General features: G+C 47.2%; 1 protein-coding gene across 2 annotated transcripts in view; it reads left to right on the top strand.

Moving 5' to 3' along the window:
- UBE4B (ubiquitination factor E4B) overlaps positions 1-15130 on the top strand; it is a 56327-nt gene that overhangs the window by 37868 nt on the left and 3329 nt on the right. For both annotated transcript variants that reach the window (XM_058161131.1, XM_058161133.1), the window contains 9 exons: positions 1060-1198; positions 4806-4905; positions 5631-5758; positions 6672-6770; positions 7979-8214; positions 9469-9595; positions 10519-10663; positions 11936-12070; positions 12696-12887. In XM_058161131.1, coding sequence (XP_058017114.1) covers positions 1060-1198; positions 4806-4905; positions 5631-5758; positions 6672-6770; positions 7979-8214; positions 9469-9595; positions 10519-10663; positions 11936-12070; positions 12696-12887 — 1301 coding nt within the window. The remainder of the gene's footprint in view (positions 1-1059; positions 1199-4805; positions 4906-5630; positions 5759-6671; positions 6771-7978; positions 8215-9468; positions 9596-10518; positions 10664-11935; positions 12071-12695; positions 12888-15130) is intronic.

Raw genomic sequence — 15130 nt, forward strand, 5'->3', positions numbered from 1 at the left:
GGCCTTCTAAAGAGCAGTCAGGGTTGATCTCCTCTAGGACTGACTTGTTTGTTAACCTTGCAGTCCAAGGGACTCACAGGAAGTCTTCTCCAGCACCAGAGTTACAACAGTTCATTTAGTGACCTTTTAAAGTTGACAACGGCATTGAAAAAAAATGACTTACGACTGTTTTTCACACTTACAGCCATTGCAGCATCCCCAAGGTCACGTGATCAAAATTCGGACACTTAGCAACTGACTCGTCTTTATGACGGTTGTGGCATCCCGGGGTCATGTGATCTCCTTTTGCGACCTTCCTGACAAGCAAAGTCAATGGGGGGAAGCCGGATTCACTTAACAACCGTGTTACTAACTTTAACGACTGCAGTGATTCACTTAATAACTGCATCGAGAAAGGTCGTAAAATGGGGGCAAAATTCACTTAATAACTGTCTCTCCTAGCAGCGGAAATTTGGGGACTGGTTGTGGGTTGTAAGTCAAGGACTACCTGTTATAGTGTCCATGAATTATTATTTTTTTGCACCTATCATTTTTTGTCCTTTGTTTTTGCATCCTGAAGGAAACTGATCTGAAAGGAGATGGATGGTTAGAATAGAATAGAATAGAATAGAATAGAATAGAATAGAATAGAATAGAATAGAATAGAATAGAATAGGGAAAGAATGAAAAGGAATAGAATAGAATAGAGTAGAATAGAATAGAATAGAATTTTTTTATTGGCCAAGTGTGATTGGACACACAAGGAATTTGTCTTGGTGCATAAGCTCTCAGTGTACATAAAAGAAAAGATACCTTCATCAAGGTACAACATTTACAACACAATTGATGGTCAATATATCAATATAAATCATAAGGATTGCCAGCAACAAGTTATAGTCATACTATAGTCATACATTAGGAGATGGATGGATGAATGAAGGATTGAATAAATGAATAAAATAAAATTTGGTTTGTACGACGGATAAGATCCCTGCTTAAATCTTCTGGCAGACGTGCGTTGCATTTCATTGGGATTTTTCTACCTTTTTCATTGACGGTCTGTTGTTTTTCTTTCCGCAGCCAGGGATCAGTCTCTCTTCTCTGAGCCAAAATTCCCAACGGAATGTTTCTTCCTGACCCTCCACGCTCACCACCTCTCCATCTTACCGAGTTGCCGTCGATACATCCGTCGACTCAGAGCCATCCGGGAGCTAAACAGGTTACCAATTTTTTAAAAAAAATAAAATAAAATGCATCGTTAGTCATTTTGGGGAGTTTGTAGCAAGGCTTTGGCAAGAAAATGATAGCAGTATGTTCCCGTATCTAAGCGGCTGCCACAAGGAAGAGTGTGTGTGTGTGTGTGTGTGTGTGTGTGTGTTTGTGTGTTGTGTTTCCCATCTATTCTCCAAAGCACCTGAAGGCAGGACAAGAAGCAATGGGTGGAAACTTAGCAAGGAGAGAAGCAACTTTAGAACTAAGGAGAAATTTAGAACAATTAATCCGTGGAACAACTTGCTTGCAGAAGTTGTAAATGCTCCAACACTGGAAGTTTTTAAGAAGATGTTGGATAGCCATTTGTCTGAAATGGTGTAGGGTTTCCTGCCTAAGCAGGGGGTTGGTCTAGAAGACCTCCAAGGTCCCTTCCAACTCCTCTATTCTATTCTATTCTATTCTATTCTATTCTATTCTATTCTATTCTATTCTATTCTGAGCAACCAAGATGATTAGGGGACTGGAGGCTAAAACAGGCAGAACGGTTGCAGGAACTGGGCCTGGCTAGTCTAGTAAAGAGAAGGACCAGGGGAGACAGGATAGCAGCCTTCCAATATTTGAGGGGCTGCCCCAAAGAGGAGGAGATCAAACTATTTTCCAAAGCACCTGAAGGCCAGACAAGGAATAATGGATGGAAACTGACCAAGGAGAGATTCAATCTAGAACTAAGGAGAAACTTTCTGACACTTAGAACAATTAATCAGTGGAACAACTTGCCTCCAGAAGTTGTGAATGCTCCAATGCTGGAAGTTTTTAAGTTGTTAAGAAGAGATTGGATAACCATTTGTCCCAAGTGCTATATTCTAAGGGTCTCCTGCTTGAGCAAGGGGTTGGGCTCGAAGACCTCCAAAGGTCCCTTCCGATTCTTGTTATTCTGCAAAAAATAAAGTTGAGGTGCTGAGGGAGATATTCTAAGCTAGTCTTTCTCAGCCTCAGCCGCTTTAAGAGGAGTGGATTCCAACTCCCAGAATTCCCCTTGCTGGTGGGTGGAATTCTGGGAGTTGAAGTCCACCCCTTTTAAAGCGTCTGAGGTGGAGAGAGGCTCTTCTAGGGAAACCTGGGTTATTTATGTAGCGAGAAGAGAGCGGGGGGGGGGGGGAAAGGAAGAGCGGTCCGCTTTGTATGCGGAAGGGAGCTTCGTGCGAGGTGTAATGGCGTGCCAGCCTTTTTTCCCCTCTTTTTTGCCTCGAGCCCGGGGAGGTTGGCATTTGCGGAGCTCTGGGCAGCGTTGATGTGTGTGCTGAGAACATGGTGTGCCCAGATGAACTTGGCACGCCATGGCTTGGAGACTCCAGATGGCTGTGGGAGGTAGCGAAGGCGGTCTTTCCTCGGTGAAGTCATGCATTGTGGGTATAGTCTCTGTGCGGGAAGCCAGGATCAAAAAGCCTCCTTAGAACTTGCCAAATAGCTTCATTGTTGAAGCTGGGTTGAGTAATCAGTTGGCAGAACCTGGCCAGAGCATGCCTGCATGAATGGCATTGTGAGAGCAGAAGCCCGGGGGGGTGGGGTGGGGGGGGAGGGATAAGCAGCAGAGAAGGGGGGGGGCGAGCCCTCAGAGATCCCTGAGAAGGAGAAAGAAGCAGAATGGATTTGTTATGTCATACAGATTTCCTGCTTTCTTTATCGAATAGAATAGAATTCTTTATTGGCCAAGTGTGATTGGACACACAAGGAATTTGTCTTTTTGCTCTCGGTGTACATAAAAAGACAAGATACATTCGTCAAGAATCATAAGGTACAACACAATGATAGTCATAGGGAACAAATAAGCCATTGAATCATATCATATATCAGAACAGAACAGAACAGAACAGAACAGAATAGAATTCTATTCTATTCTATTCTATTCTATTCTATTCCATTCCATTCCATTCCATTCCATTCCATTCCATTCCATTCCATTCCATTCCATTCCATTCCATGCCAGTTATTTTGTGAGTTAAGCAGCTGGCCGAAAATAAAGCCATTAAAACAATGTACCACCAATAAAAAACAACAACCCAGAAGCCTCCAGTTCCCTCTCTGATCATACATAAATGCAAATAAATAAATGCTTCGGCCATCCGAAGTTCGCACAAATGCCTTTCAATTAAAACTGCACCAGCTTTTTTCTTATTTTTTTAAAAAAATTGGGGTTATCCTTTAAAATACACATTTTTAAATTTTAAAAGTGGAAAGGAAGAAAACAAAAACACTAATATCCAACTTTTTTTGGCACACTAAAATGCAAAATAGAATAGATAGATCTGTCCTTCTAAAGAGCAGTCAGGATTGATCTCCTCTAGGACTGACCGGTTGGATGGCCTTGCAGTCCAAGGGACTCTCAGGAGTCTTCTCCATTACCAGAGTTCAAAGGCCTCCATTCTTTGGCCCTCAGCCTTCCTTACGGTCCAACTTTCACATCCATTCATTGCAACTGGGAAAACCATCGCCTTGACTAGACGCACTTTTGTTGGCAGGGTGATGTCTCTGCTTTTTAGTATGCTGTCTAACTTTGCCATGGCTTTCCTCCCCAGGAGCAAGCGTCTGTTAATTTCTTGGCTGCAGTCCCCACCTGCTGTGATCTTGGAGCCCAGGAAAATAAAATCTGTCACAACCTTCATATGTACCTTTTACATATTAAGTAAAAGTATACAAATAGTAAAAATTATGAATAAGACAAAGACCAGGTTGAAATACCAAAAGCCTCTGTTAACAAACTCTCATTGTAATCATACTAGACTTAAGGCTGCTGCCACTCGTAGAAAATGTACCATGGCTTCAATCCCCAGTCATCCCACATATTAACTCTTAATTGGTCCCGGATCAAGTATCCACCTTTGTTTCTTTATCGCAGGGGTCTCCAACCATGGCAACCTTAAGGTTCAACTCCCAGAATTCTCCAAAACCAAATCCAAAACTTACGTCCACAATTGAGCCCAGAATTTTTGTTGCTAAGTGAGAAATTCGTTCATTTCTTGTCACATTTGTTAAGTGACTCATTGCAGTTGCTAAATTAGTAACACAGTTGTTAAACGAATCCGGGTTTCCCCATCAGAAGGTCGCAAAAGGGGATCACACAATCTCAGGACACGGCAATCCTCACAAATATGAACCAGTTGTCAAGCATCCAAATGTTAAATCAGGTGATCATGGGGATGTTGCAGCGGTCATAAGTGTGAAAAACGGTCCTAAGTCACTTTTTTCAGTGCCATTGTAACTTTGAACGTTTGTAAGTCGAGGACTCCCTGTATTTCTTCCTGGCCAGGTTTACACAAGTTTTCTTCTTGCGATGGTTTGAGCGCTGACGCGTTTGTACTGATTGCTCAAATCTTCCCCACCAGAGGTGGGATTCAGCCGGTTTTGTCCGGTTCGGGCGAACTGGTAGTGGCGACTTTGGGAGGCTCTGCCCACCCGCCTGTATGTAATGCGCAAGCAGAGAGCATGCACGGCAGGCCGTGCGCATGCGCAGAGGAGGCAGGTGCCAGCGAAGCGCGCTCGCATTTGCGAACCGGTAAGGAAAGTAAGTGAATCTCACCTCTGCTCCCCACTCACACTTTCTGGCTTTTCCGCAGGACCGTGGAGGATTTGAAGAATAACGAAAGTCAGTGGAAGGATTCTCCCCTAGCTACCAGGCATCGAGAGATGTTGAAGCGATGCAAAACCCAACTCAAGGTTCGTGGCTAACGGTTGTGGCCCACCAGCAACCAGCAGAGCTGGCAGCAGATTCGAACAGTGAGGAGATTGGGGAGGAACATGGGCCAGTCCTGGAGTCTGGGGAAGGCTCTGTTGAGGGCTCTACTTCCGAGGCAGAGAGAGGGCCAGGGCCATCTGACAGTTATCAGCTGCCTTCGGAATCAGACATCAGTGAGGCAGATGAACAGCTGGAGCCTGTTCCCTGTGTGCGCATGCGCAGAGTTGCCGGGCGAAGAGAACAGCTAAAGAACAAGGGTCGACTTGGGAGTAAGGCCACAGGTGGACGATGAATGGCCCCTCTCAGAGGGAATAAAAGAGGAGCAACAGGGGAGTGGAGTTTGCAGGAGGCAATTAGTTCTCTTAATTGGTTTGTGACTCTCCAAGTCTCCTTGCCAAGTTTTGACAATATCGGCCTGGCAGCTCTCCAAGCCAGAGAAGGTCCGTGACTATAAATTCTCCCTTGAAAGACTTTGCTGGATGGGAATGAGAAGAATTCACAGTAACTGAATGAAAAGGGTTTTTTTGTCGGGATAAGGAGTCTGCTTCATGTTCTTGGGAACGCCTAGGTCAGAACAGCTAACAACTTGGCCATTTGTGGCACCGTCCCGTGGAGGAGGAATGTGGGGGGGGGGGCGATGAGGCTACTTTTCACGACTTGTCTGGTTGCGTTGCTTCATTTTGGCTCTCGCCGTGTCCCTGCCCAGAAATTGGTGCGATGCAAAGCTTGCGCAGACGCCGGCCTGTTAGACGAGAATTTCCTCCGGAGGTGCCTCAACTTTTACAGCGTGGTGATCCAGCTCTTGCTACGGATTCTTGATCCTGCCTACCCTAAGTGAGTTTGCGTGTCTACCGTCTTCATCCCATCCCTTCCTCAACTGGACTGCTGTGGGATCTAAAAGCCCAATTAGCTAAAACGACAGCCCCCCCCCCAAAAAAACCAACTTTTGGGCTCCAGGGACCGGTTCCGTGGGGAGAGGTTTTTCCGTGGACCGGTGAGGGGCGAGGGCGTGATTTTGCATGCTGCTTGCATCCCGTGGATGGGGCTTTGCTTGTTTGCCAGTTTTTGCCATGCCGTGGTCCCCCAACTGGGGGTTGGGAACCCCTGAACTAAAGTCTGTGTTGTCAGAGGGATTACATTTGATGGTGCACCTCTGTGCTCAGATCTAAATTCTGCGCTGAAATGCTCCTCCAGAGGTAATCCTAATAATTTCAGAGAGCCATCTTGAAAGCACAGTTAGTCTTCAAATTTAGGAATGCAATTACTGTATTCTTCGGAGTATAAGACGCATCGGAGTATAAACCACACCTTGGATTTTGGGGAGGAAAATAAGAAAAAAAGCTGATTGGCAGGTGGATCAGCCTCTCGGAATATCCCCAATCAGCTGTTCCCAGGGGTGAATTTTAGCAACAGGTTCCTTGGTTGTGAGCTCTGTGCCTTGCTTTTTTTTTCTGCCTCTGAAACTGTGTTTCAGAAAAAACTTTTTTCTGCCTTTGAAACAGCTTCAGAAAAAAGCCTCTGAAGCTCTGTTTGGGGCTTTTTTCAGTCTCTGAAACCTCCGTTTGAGAAGCTGGGTGGGGCTACATTCGGAGTATAAGACGCACCCAGATTTTCACCCTCTTTTTTGGGGGGGAAAAGGTGCATCTTATACTCCAAAAAATACGGTAAGCCTGGAATCAAGTTGTTTATTATGTCGTTTATTAAGCAAATCTTTTTCCTTAAATAATTTCTTTTGTCCTATCTGCAGCATAAAACTGCCTTTAAACCCAGATGTCCCGAAAGTCTTTGCAGCGATGCCTGAGTTTTACGTGGAAGATATTGCGGAATTTTTGTTTTTTATTGTACAGTAAGTTAAAAAAAAAACTTCATTTCTTGTGGATTGAAATGTCCTGGGGCAGCCTTTTGAGGAGAGAAGCCATAATGTTTGGATTGAACAGTCGCTCCGGATAGCGAGACAGGCAGCATATAAATTTAATTCATAAATAAAATTAAATAAAAGCAAGGAGTCTATTATCTCCTTCCTTGATCCCTAATCCTCCTTTTTTGGGGGAATATCTTTAGCAGTTTGGCGGTCTGTTTCTCCAGGTTTGCTTCTAACCAGGTTTTTGGGGGCAAATAGGCTAACTCTGTAAACCACTTAGAGAGGATTGTAAAGCACAATTAAGCAGTATATAAGTCTAAGTACTATTACGATGGATAGATGGATACATGGATGGATAGATCGATCGAAGATAGATAGATAGATGATCGATAGATAATGGATATATAGATAGATAATGGATAGATAGATGATAGGTAGGTAGATGATAGGTAGGTAGATAATGGATAGATGATAGGTAGGTAGGTAGATAGATAATAGGTAGGTATGTAGATGATAGGTAGATGGATGGATGGATGGATGGATAGATAGATAATGCGTCCCCTGCGTTGGTAGATGATAGATGGTAGGTAGGTAGGTAGGTAGATAGATGGATGATAGGTAGGTAGATGATAGGTAGGTAGATAGATAATGGATAGATGAGAGGTAGGGAGGTAGGTAGATAGACAATAGGTAGGTAGATGAGAGGTGGATGGATGGATGGATGGATAATGCGTCCCCCGCATTGGTAGATGATTAGATGATAGATAGGTAGGTAGATGATAGATGGTAGGTAAGTAGATAGAGAGAGATAATGGCTATAGAGAGAGGGAGGGAGATTGATAGATATGCATGCATGCTGTGATGGCGCAGAGGTTAGAATGCAGTACTGCAGACTAACTGCCCACTGCCAGGAGTTCGATCCTGACCAGCTTAAGGTCGACTCAGCGTTCCATCCTTCTGAAGTCAGTAAAATGAGGACCCAGCTTGCCCAGGGGGGGCGGCGGCGGTAGGCGGTAGGCTGATCTTGTAAAAGGCTTAGAGAGGGCTGTAAAAGCATTGTGGAGCGGTACAGAAGTCTTAAGCGCCATTACTCTATTACGGGTTGGATGCTATCTCTTTTCGCCTTGGCCGTTTAATCCTTGCCAAGCCTTCCTCCGTCGTTCCTTCCTTCCTTCCCTCTCCCCGTTTTCCAGATACTCGCCTCAGGTACTCTACGAGCCTTGCACTCAGGAGCTGGTGACCTTCCTTGTGGTCATGCTCTGCAACCAGGACTACATCCGGAACCCTTACTTGGTGGCTAAGCTGGTGGAGGTGATGTTCATGACCAACCCAGCCGTCCAACCCAGGACCCAGAAGTTCTTCGAAATGATCGAAAACCATCCGCTCTCCGTCAAGTTGCTGGTTCCTTCCCTGATGAAGTTTTACACAGGTTGGTGAACGAACGCCCTGGATGGACGTTGGCACCGGTTTGTGACGCTCGGGCAAAGGGAGCCATGCACCACAACAGTACAGGCAGTCCTCGACTTAACAACCGTTTCCTTTAGCGGCCGTTCCAAGTTACGACTGCCGCTGGGGAAAAAGAAAATTGACACGGTTGTTTTTCACACTTCGGACCGTCGTGCATCCCGCATGGTCATGGGATCGAAATTCGGGCCCCTTGGTGACTGACTCGTATTAACGATGGTTGCGGTGTGTCCCGGGTTCACGTCATCCCCTTTCTGCGTCAATGGGGGAGCCAGATTCACTTAACAACCGTGTGGCTTGCTCAACGATGGCAGCCATCTCAGTTCAGAATTGTGGCCAGGAAAGTCATAAAACGGGGGCAAAACTCCCTTAATAAATGTTCTCATTAGCAACCAAAATGTTGAGCTGTACTGCGGTCGTAAGCCGAGGATGGCCTGGCTCTCCTGTTCTCCTTTCTCGATTGTGGCAAGTTTTAAGATGAGTGGACTTCGACTCCCAGAATTCCCCAGCCAGCATAGGAGTTGAAGCCTCACCCATCTTAAAAGTTGCTATGATTGAGAAACACGGCTCTAACCGATGGAGTTCCCACAACTTGCTGACCTGCAAGCCAACCCAGCCTCATCTTGGCTTAGTGGCGTGATGGTGAACCTATGGCATGAGTCCTCTCTGTGGGCATGCCAGCCGTCGCCCCAGCCCAGCTCCACTGCGCATGTGCGCACGCCTCCCGCCAGCCACCTGGTCTTCCGGTGTCTGCTGCGCATGTGCAGGGCCTTCCCCGATCTTCGCAGGTTCCACCCTCTGCAGGTGCCTCTCCATGGCAGGAATGGAGGTGAAAGCTAGGATGCGCTGGGGGGAGAAACTGCAAAGTTCGGGGAAGGCAGGAATGGAGGTGAAAGCTAGGATGCGCTGGGAGGAGAAACTGGAGATCTCGAGGCTCCCCCGCGCCCCATTTTGGCCTTGAAAAGCCTCCTGCACGAACTTGGAAGCCAAAACGGGGGCACATGCGAAGGGAACGTGTGCGTAGCGCGGGGGGCCCTCGTATTGCATTTTGGGGATTGGGGCACATGCGCGTGCTTTTCGCGCACTCTGCACCAAAAACGTTAACCATCCCTGGCTTAGTGTGTTGTGTGAAGGTGGCCGCTGTTGGTTAAGCTGCAATCCTCAGGGTGCGTGGAGACTACACAACTCTTCTACTCCCCCTTTTTCCCCCCCCTTCAAGACGTGGAGCACACCGGGGCCACCAGCGAATTCTACGACAAATTTACAATCCGCTATCACATCAGCACCATCTTCAAAAGCTTGTGGCAGAACATCGCTCACCACGGGACCTTCATGGAAGAGTTCAAGTGAGTGTTAACTGCTTGACATGTAAGCTCGTCCTGGATTGGACGGGCCGCTTGCCATGGAAAAGATGCTGCACATCTGGGCTCGATGCGTCTCTTAAGGAAGGACCAATAATTTTAAAACTGATGCGGTGGAAAAGTCAGTATAAGATTGTTTTATAGCGATTGTACCACACAGAGGTGGGTTGCTTTTTGGGGGTTTGTTTTGCCATCTTAAGAGCCACGGTGGCGCAGCGGTCAGAGTGCAGTACTGCAGGCTACTTCTGCCTGCCTGCCGCTTGCCTGCAATTTTGCAGTTCGAATCTCACCAGGCTCAAGGCTGACTCAGCCTTCCATCCTTCCGAGGTGGGTCAAACGAGGACCCAGATTGTAGGGTGCAAGAGGCTGACTCTGTAAACCGCTTTGAGAGGGCTGTAAAAAGCACAATAGTCTAAATGCTATTGTTATTCCTCCTTCTTCCTCCCTCCCTCCCTCCCTTACAAGTGATTAGAATGCGGTATTGCAGGCTAACTCTGCCCACTGCCAGCAGTTCGGTCCTGACTGGTTCAAGTTTGACTCAGCCTTCCATCCTTCCGAGGTCGATAACATGAGGACCCAGATTGTTGGAGGGGGGGGGGGCAATACGCTGACGCTGAAAACCACCTAGAGAGGGCTATAAAAGCACTGCAAAGCGGTATATAAGACTTAAGTGCTATTACTAGTGCTAAGCATTTTCCCAACAGGCTGAGGGATTCTTATTCCTGTTTTGCGGGAAGGCAAAAATGGATGCCAGGGAATTTCAAACTGCTAAGCAGGGATTTCTCAGATTGATTTTCCTGCCCTATTCCTCCTCCTCCTCCTCCTCCTCCTCCTCCTCCTCCTCCTCCTCCTCCTCCTCTATTAGAGCTAAGAAATCCATCCAATTGTCTTTTCTTTTCCCTTTCCAGCTCCGGCAAGCAGTTTGTTCGCTATATCAATATGCTGATCAACGACACGACGTTCCTACTGGATGAGAGTTTAGAGTCCCTCAAGCGCATCCATGAAGTGCAGGAAGAGATGAAAAACAAGGAGCAGTGGGATCTTCTCCCCAGGGTGAGCCGGGTCTCGGGGGTTTTAGTGATCCCTGGCTGAGGAATAGAATAGACTTAACAGAGTTGGAAGGGACCTTGGAGGTCTTCTAGTCCAACCCCCTGCTTAGGCAGGAAACCCTGCACCACTTCAGACAAATGGTTATCCAGCATCTTAAAAATTTCCACAACGTCTGGAGGCAAGTTGTTCCATGGATTAACAGTTCTCACTGTCAGGAAATTCCTCCTTAGTTCTAAAGTTGCTTCTCTCCTTGATGAGTTTCCACCCGTTGCTTCTTCTCCTGCCTTCAGGTGCTTTGGAGAATAGCTTGACTCCCTCTTCTTTGGGGCAGCCCCAGAGGTATTGGAAGACTGCTATTGTGTCTCCCCTAGTCCTTCTTTTCATTAAACTAGACATCCCCAGTTCTTGGAATTCCCAGGACCCAGGAATTCTGGGAGTGGAAGTCCACGTGGTTTAAAGTTTCTTTGATTGAGTGCAATGAACGTTCGTGTTGCTCCAAAGAATCTCTCCCTTCGGGGTCTTTTTGTGTGGGTCAAAGGGGTACAGAAATTCCGACTTGGGGTCTGCTTCAGCCTCCTGGTACATGGCTTTGGGCGAAGGCTGGAGGGAAGCGTCGCTGGTGGCATAGAGCCGGAGGGCCTCATTCCAGTGGGACTGCATCATGGCCTGGAACTGGCTGACCATCTCAGCCCACTGAGCCTCCAGGCGCTGGTACCTGGCCTTGCACTCTCTCAGGTCTTCCCCCTGCTTGGAAAGCCTATGCTTGTAGTCCTCAGTGAGGTGCTTCTGCTGAGCCTCCTTCTCATTCAGATCCGAGCTGTTTTGCCAACTCTTTCTCTTAGTGGCTGCTTAGCTCCAACAACTGCTTCCTGTGGGGGCCCTCAGGAGCCCGGGCGGGGAGGCAAGGAGTGGCTGGGAGGGGAGGGTTGAGTAGAGGCCGGTGAGGCGTCCCTCAATGTGAGTGACACCCAGTCACACGACCACCTAGCCACGCCCATCCAGCCAGTCATTAGGCAGATCATATTAATGGTCCACGGAATTTAAAATGATGAATTTAGTGGTCCCTGAAAGTGGTCCGAAAGGTTGGTGACCCCTGGTCCAAGGGACTCTTCAAGAGTCTTCTCCAACACCACAATTCGAAAGCATCAATTCTTCATCACTCAAGCTTTCCTGACAGTCCAGTCCTCACAGCCACACCTTATTACCTGGGTGGCTTACAGGTTATAATGATCACACAGGTTATAAATATTCTTCCTGTGGCTCTTTCCTTCTTAGGATCAGCAACAGGCACGGCAGTCTCAGCTGGCCCAGGACGAGCGGGTCTCGCGCTCCTATCTGGCCCTGGCCACAGAAACGGTTGACATGTTTCATATCCTCACCAAGCAAGTCCAGAAACCTTTCCTCAGGCCTGTGAGTATTGGGAGCGTGGAGCAGTGGTGGGATTCACCCAGTTGTAATAACCGGTTCGTTGTGCCACGTGCTTCGCTCGCTCACATGCCAAACTTGCGCTTCCGTGCATGCTCATTACGATCAAAAGTTACCTTTTACTGAATCCAGAATGAGTAAAACAGCTGAGGCGCGGCAATCCACTTCTGCCGCGCCGATCAGCTGGGCTTAAAACAAAAGAAATATAGATAAGTTATAGTGCAGGGACAGGCGGGTGGGAACATCTGATCGTCGGAATGAACTGATTTGCTCTCAGCTGATTGTCGGAGATACCGGTACGTCCGAACCGGCTGAATCCCACTTCTGGCGCAGAGCAAGCTTCGGCTTTGCTTCCAGATAATCTCCTGCAGTGTTGTGGCCTTTCGGGTCTGAGCCCCGGCTCTTCTGAATCCAAGGCCAAGCCTTATTTGACATTGGTAGAACTCTCCCGGGAGCTGTCTCTGGTTGTAGCCCTCGGATCAAGACCGTGGCGGGACTTGGTGGGCAAAGGACTATAACCAAACAAGGGGATGGGTTGGTGTTGCTGGTTCCTGGCTTGTTGTGTTGCTGCCTCTCTCCCACAACTACAAGCCGCGATTTCCCGTTGCAGGAGCTTGGGCCACGGCTGGCTGCGATGCTGAACTTCAACCTTCAGCAGCTGTGCGGTCCCAAATGCCGCGATCTGAAAGTCGAAAACCCCGAGAAGTACGGCTTTGAACCAAAGAAGCTTCTGGATCAACTGACGGATATCTACTTGCAGCTGGATTGCGCCCGTTTTGCAAAAGCAATCGCGGACGACCAGGTGAGAATGGTGGACTCCAGGTCTTACCTGAGAAGGTAAAAAGTATAAAGACACTTTTAGGATCCAGGCAGAACCTTCTCGTCTCCAGTTTTTGGAACTTTGAGGGTGGGCAGGACTCATGAAACCCTTTGCCAAAACTCAAAAGGGTTTCCATAATACGCAGTCCTCGTTTTGTGACCATTCACAATCATCATGAGGCTTTAATTGATCGCATGCGCTCAAAAACGTCATAGGGCTTCTTTCCAAGGTGGGTCATCTTTTTGAAGAAACTTGGTATAATATTACAATAGTTTTGGACTGTTCATGTTCTGAAATCACCTTTATGTCCTTAATACTTTTAAACTAAATCAGTCCTTCAGAGAGTGTGTGATTCTGTTAACAATTTCTCTTTTAAGTTTTTCTGGCTAGGCAGTTTGGGTGTGGCTGATACTTTACGAATGTCCCCCCTCCTCAGATCTCTGCTGCTTTTCCTTGACTCTGTGTGTGTGTGTGTGTGTGCAATTAGGGCAGGGGTGAAATTTGAACTGGTTTGCCACCGGTTCGCTGCGGGCACAGTATGCGCCAAAAGGACACTTGGGAATGTAAGTAGAACAGCGAAAGGGAAGGGATCAGTTGCGGTGCACGGTTTAGCTTTGCTAGAAAGCAGGAAATCCTTCTTTCTAGGAAAGCTAAACCGCGCGCCACAGGTGACCGTTGGATCGTAGCTTTTTTTAACTACCGGTTCGCCCGATTCACCTGAACTGGTAGCATTTGTTTTACTACCGGTTCATCCGAACCGGTAGTTTTTATCGCTAACGGTTCGCCTGAACCGGAGAGAACCGGTAGCATTTCACCGCTGGATTTGGGTGACCCAATGCCATAGTTCATTTGTTACCATGGAGTATCTTTTAAAGAAACAGAAGAGGGGAAAAAAGTATTCCAGTGTTTGAAGGGCTGCCACAAAGAATAAGGGGTCAATTTATTTTCCAAAGCACCAGAAAGCAGTGATGGAAACTAATCAAGGAGAGAAGCAACTTGGAATTAAGGAGAAATTTCCTAACAGTGAGGACAATTGATCAGTGGAACAGTTTGCCACCAGAAGTTCCATCAGTGAAGATTTTAAAGAAGAGAATGAACAGCAACTTGTCTGAAATGGTAGAGGGTCTCCTGCTTGAGCAGGGGGTTGGGCTAGAAGACCTCTGAGGTCCCTTCCAGCTCTAATTCCGATTGGATTGGAAAACATCCAATTATCGGGACAAATCTCAAAGAACACTCACTTTTTTTCCCCACTTCCTCTTTGCTGCGGTGCTTTGATTCAGGATTCACTGCACTGCAGATAAATCTGGATCGTTTTTTTGGAAGCGGGCAGATGTGATGGAGCAGAGAGCAGTCATGGCCAGGCGTGCCCTGCCCAGCTCAAGATTGATTGATTCCTTCCGCCAGCTGAGACTAGAAGAGCAAAAATGAACCGAAGGTCGTATCCCTTCAGTTCCCTACGCTGGGTTGCGTGGATGATTTAGCCACAGCATCCTCAAAAGCCGGCCAGGATTTTCCCCTTCTTCCCCGGTGGCTGGCGGTGGATTTGCTGGGTGCGTTACAACTTTAAGTGGGCCTTTCTGCAGCAATGCTGCATTTAGCTGGCGAGCTCCCAGCAAATTCTGGCTTGGCTTTCCTGCAGGAGCTTTTTGCAAACTGACCTAAGAAAGAGAGCCAAAGATGATTCGGATAGCTTTGCCTACAGAAGAGCTGTCTGAGGAGTTAACTCCTTATAGGAAAGTCAGAATTGCTCAAACCCAGCTGAGGGATGGGTTCTTTTCTAACTGAATTCCTCCTGGCTGGCATTTCAGCTGCCAATGAATCTCCTTTAGCTGGTGTGTTTTTCGTGGAATCCTAGAGAGATAGATCTCTTGTTGTGACCCAGGCCCCAGTAGGTAGTAGGAAACTCAGTCAGTGTAAAAATAAACAAACTTTATTCGAACAGCTGAGAATTAACTCATTCTCAGCATAGTTCAACTAAATTAAAGCAAATTCCTCCCAACACAAATTCCTCAGTCCTATCACCAACCTTGGTCCAATTAGGCAAACTGCCAAAGGCCTTTCTTGGCAAAAGTTCAGAAGACAACGATACAAAATAAATGTAACAAGACGAAGCTATCAGCGTTGTTTTCCGGCAAAGAGTCCAAACGCCGTTGCTGGTCTTTTAAGCCTTATGGGAGGGGCCAATCATCTCTTGGCCCTACTCCCGAGTCGTCCTCTTTGCTTGA

The sequence above is a fragment of the Ahaetulla prasina genome, chromosome 18 (genome assembly GCF_028640845.1).
Source record: "Ahaetulla prasina isolate Xishuangbanna chromosome 18, ASM2864084v1, whole genome shotgun sequence".
NCBI classification, from domain to species: domain Eukaryota; kingdom Metazoa; phylum Chordata; class Lepidosauria; order Squamata; family Colubridae; genus Ahaetulla; species Ahaetulla prasina.